The 4108-nt window shown below is 38.0% G+C and overlaps 1 protein-coding gene across 2 annotated transcripts; it reads right to left on the reverse strand.

Moving 5' to 3' along the window:
* Positions 1-1704: 1704 nt before the first annotated feature.
* LOC147865513 (two-component response regulator ORR3-like) lies at positions 1705-3470 on the reverse strand. 2 transcript variants are annotated; one of them, XM_087318342.1, is made up of 5 exons: positions 3162-3466; positions 2851-2930; positions 2659-2727; positions 2354-2424; positions 1705-2220 (listed from the first exon to the last, which is right to left on the reverse strand). In XM_087318342.1, the coding sequence occupies exons 1-5, from the start codon at positions 3298-3300 to the stop codon at positions 1989-1991; spliced, it is 591 nt and encodes a 196-aa protein (XP_087174468.1). In that variant the 5' UTR covers positions 3301-3466; the 3' UTR covers positions 1705-1988. The 2 variants fall into 2 exon arrangements, with proteins under 2 accessions (XP_087174468.1, XP_087174467.1); XM_087318341.1 differs by having other exon boundaries at positions 2659-2930; positions 3162-3470.
* Between the last annotated feature and the right edge of the window lie 638 nt (positions 3471-4108).

The raw sequence follows: 4108 nt of genomic DNA on the forward strand, positions 1-4108 counted from the left end.
TCTGCTACACTGCTTCAGTATAAGTATCTCCTTTTACATAGTTGTAACTTGTAACTAGAACTCTAATTTTTTCAAATGTCAATCTTAATCCTCAATTATCCAGAACCAAACAATGAGAATCATCTTTCTTCATAACTCCAAATCCTTCGTCCAATCAATGATATCTACAACCTCTTAGTAGTTGTAGGTGCAAGATGGACAAGGGAGTTACAAGCACTATGAATACAACATATCATTTTTTCTCCCTTCTTCGCATAACCTATATATAACGAGAGAGTCGAGATCTAATGGAATCCTTAATCTAACTTTGTCATGGTGTGAGACTCAAGAGTTGCTCGAATTTCTTGGATTCGTTAATATCTCGCATCCTCTAATCGATCTTCAAATTATTCAAAACCAAGCCAAAACAAGAATAATTGGTTGCTTATGACCGGAACCACACAACTTGGCTCAGATTCCTCTATTATATCTCCTAATGTGATAGGACATCCATCAATGACTCCTACAAACCCCAAGACTTGGAAGCAAATTCAAAGGAATTTTTTTCAAGGTAAATTATAGTTGGTTGATTATATGTGCTAAGTTTAAGATTTACGGCAAAAACTTTGGTAGCTTGATTCGATGAAGTTGGAATAAATGTTGGGAACTTGCACATGAAGAGCGACTATATATATTGTGAGTTGTGACGACTGGTTTGTAGGTTGGGAGTGAGTTCTTAATATTTGGATCGTGGACAAATCTAAAGTTCATCCATCATTAGTCTTAGTGGTCTAGGATCCAATTTTCATCATAAGTTAGTCATGACAGAGTTTATTTCTTTCCTAATGAAAGGTATTATTTACACATAGGGGAACAAGACTCACAAGAGTGGGGGAAATTTCATTTTCCTAAGAGTAGAGTTTCATTGAGAAAAGAAAAACCTTTCCGTGCTAAGGCATATATATTGTCAATGTATCAAACTTAAGTAAAGAAAAACACTTTAACCACTATCGTGTATATATTAAGGACGTGGTAGATAGTTTTTAAAAGAACCCAAAATGCATCATCTAACTATGCCTACTTCGTGCACATGTTTCTCCTTTTTTCAAAGGACAAGCACATTTAGTCATAAAGAGCACTCTAAAGTATACCCAAAATACAAGTCGTATTTTGTCTCTATCTTAAAACATCCACATCGTTAAAGATATGACCCAAATCTCTTTTAAACATCCGCATCTCTAAAGCTAAACTAAAAATCTCTTTTTAGATCTCGTGAGTCACAATACATCTTTAGTCAAAAGTATTTCAAGTAGCAATGAGTTGCTCCGACGATGAAGGATGAAGGGATCGAGGAAATCTTACAATGAATGCATTTGATTTGTGATGGGTCAGGTCTAATAAAAGCCATTGTGCACCCATTTCTGTTGTTGGTTTACCAAGTATTAGATTCGGTTTTGAAGACCACATACTGAGTACTACGCAAACGAAATTCAACAAACTTTTTCCAAAAGTTCAGAAATTTTAATAACCTTTTGTTATGATGTCTTCATCTCACATTAACGTGCACATGACATCGTAATTGTGTGCATGAGACATGATAATAAGTCATTCACAAGTAACACGGATTATCCACTCAATGTTCGCAAGAAAGTAAGCTCCAAAAATCAAAGGGTAGAAGTTTGAACTCTATTCTCACAAATTGCAATCTTCTTCTCAACTTAGAGATTGTACAAGAAAAAATTATGGCCATGTAAAATATTGAATGAGCTACAATTTGTGTAGAGCAAATGTTTGCCTACGGAGAGGTTGTGACTACATTGTTGGGAGCCCCAAAGGTCCGCAAAACAAAATTAATAACCTTTGCAACAAGCTTGGACCCCCATTCACATGAGTATAAGTTGGAAACCTCTTATTACCAGAAGACTTTGTACAAAATGAGTGTATAGGCAAAATGCTCATGAAACTAACCCTTGGGCATGCACCTAGGGCCAAATTCCTACATTAGGGTTTCACGCAACAATCACACCACTTGGTTGCGGTCGTCTTCGATCGGAACCTTGTGTTTCAAAGCCTTCGGCATCAAACTTCCTCTTGTTGCATGAAACCACACTAGGTTGATCCAGATGACATGACACTGGTGTCACGGATCCCAACACCGGGCATATATGAGCTTTGATTCGCTCCACATCAGCCATTTGGACCGGCTTTATTATGAATTCCTTGGCACCTTCCTCCAAACACCTAAGCATTTCCAAGAGTTCAGTGTGCGTCGGAGGTAAGTCAGTCGAAAGAAATAAGAAAGAATTGTGAAAGAAAGAAAGCAAGTGCGATCCGATCTTTAAAAAACTGCAAGCAACCCAGGCAAAAGTTTTACCGTTGGATTCGGGTCGGGATGTTCTCGGAAGACATGACCACCACTGGGATCTCACTCAACGAAGAGGTTTCCTAGAAGAAGGAAAACAAATGTGGTGCACATATTTTAGTGGGACAAGCTTCGAGACAATCGCGGCATGCGGTTAAGTAATTTGAAGCGAAGGCCCTAATTTATAGTGTGAACGCGGCCAAGCGGGCCCGGGGGTTCGGGGTTCCTTCGCTCGCGTGTTCACACTACGATGGGGCCGGCCAATGCAGGGGAGAATTTAGGAACTAATGGACCAACTATGGTGGGAAATCACAAACCTTTACTCTCTTCAGGAGCTCATATCCAGTCATTCCTGGCATGCAGTAATCTGTGATGATGAGCCCAACCTGATAAGCATTGACAACACACACCACCATACTCAAAATCACTTGATGATCAGACAGATGATATGAAGCAGAGATTGAGAAAAAAAACAAACACAAATTTAAAGCAGGAACTATGGTTTTTACATTGATTTGCATGGAGGTTTGGGCGCAGCCTTCAATTCCTAGAAATTCCAAAGCCTTGATTCCACTGTCTACAACTGTGACTGAAATTCCACAATAATAATAATTAAAAACCCTCAGAAAGGCTACCATTACATTCCATTCATAACAAAGTTCTGGCTTGCAGTAATTCGGTTCTTTCTTTCAAACATTCAATGGGGTCATGGTTCGATCCCCGCCATCGCCACATTAGAGATAAAGAAGAAGAAGAAGAATCCATTGAATTGATGAATGAATGAGGTGAACTGTTTTTATTAAGAGGAGAAACCACATACCTTTGTAAGAGGATGTCTTCAGAAGCCTCTCGATCACTTTCCTGTCGAGAATGCTGTCATCCACAGCTAGGACATGGACGTCAGAATTAGGGTTAGGGCTAGGGTTACAAGAATTCGAATTTCTTTCAGATGAGTCCATGACCAAAGGGGCTAGGGTTAGGGAGGAAGAAAAATCTGATAATAATGGCAGGACTAGGATTAGGGGCAGGGGCAGGATCAAGGCTGTATTGAAGAAAGAGATCTGTAAGACTGTGTGTAAGACAGAGAGAAAGAGGCAGATTTGTTAGTTAGGAGAAAGATGGAGTGATTAATTGGGGTAGTTTTGCAGGTAAGAGAGAGAGAGAGAGAGAGATTGATTGATGAGTGAGGTTTGGCTATGGAAGCTCTGTTCCTTTTTTTCTCTTTTCTGTCTTCTGTGGCCTCCCCCCTGTTTTTATTCCAATGAGAACTGAAATATTATAAATAAATCAAATAAAAATTAAAAATTAAAAATTAAAAAATTAAGCTAAATAAATAACAAAATCTTCTTCCTCCCCTCTTTTAGCTGATTTATTTATCTCTTTGAAAAATAGTTTGGAAAGGATCTTCTTCTGCTTCTTCTCCTCCTCCTCTTTTAGCTCTTTTTCATTAATTTCTTTTTTTTAATTATTTTGAAAAGGATCTTCTTTCTTCTTTCTTCTTTCTTCTTTCTTCTTTCTTCTTTTCCTTTGTTTGTTTTTTTTTGTTTCAAGTTTGTTTTGTTTTTTTTGGGGTGTTTTTTTGGTAATTTTGGGGGTTGGGACTGTTTTTGCTTATACCTATAATGATTCTCATGATCTAATAGATGATGGATAATAATATAAGGAGAGAAGATCCAACCAATACCAGATATAATCATATATCTCCTCCCTTATTAAGCCAGCCATAGAAGATAGACCCACCCACCACACATCTCTCTTACATGTATC

The sequence above is a fragment of the Azolla caroliniana genome, unplaced genomic scaffold, assembly GCF_043228905.1.
Source record: "Azolla caroliniana isolate FFs.n. ecotype wild unplaced genomic scaffold, voAzoCaro1.0.p SCAF_4, whole genome shotgun sequence".
NCBI lineage: Eukaryota > Viridiplantae > Streptophyta > Polypodiopsida > Salviniales > Salviniaceae > Azolla > Azolla caroliniana.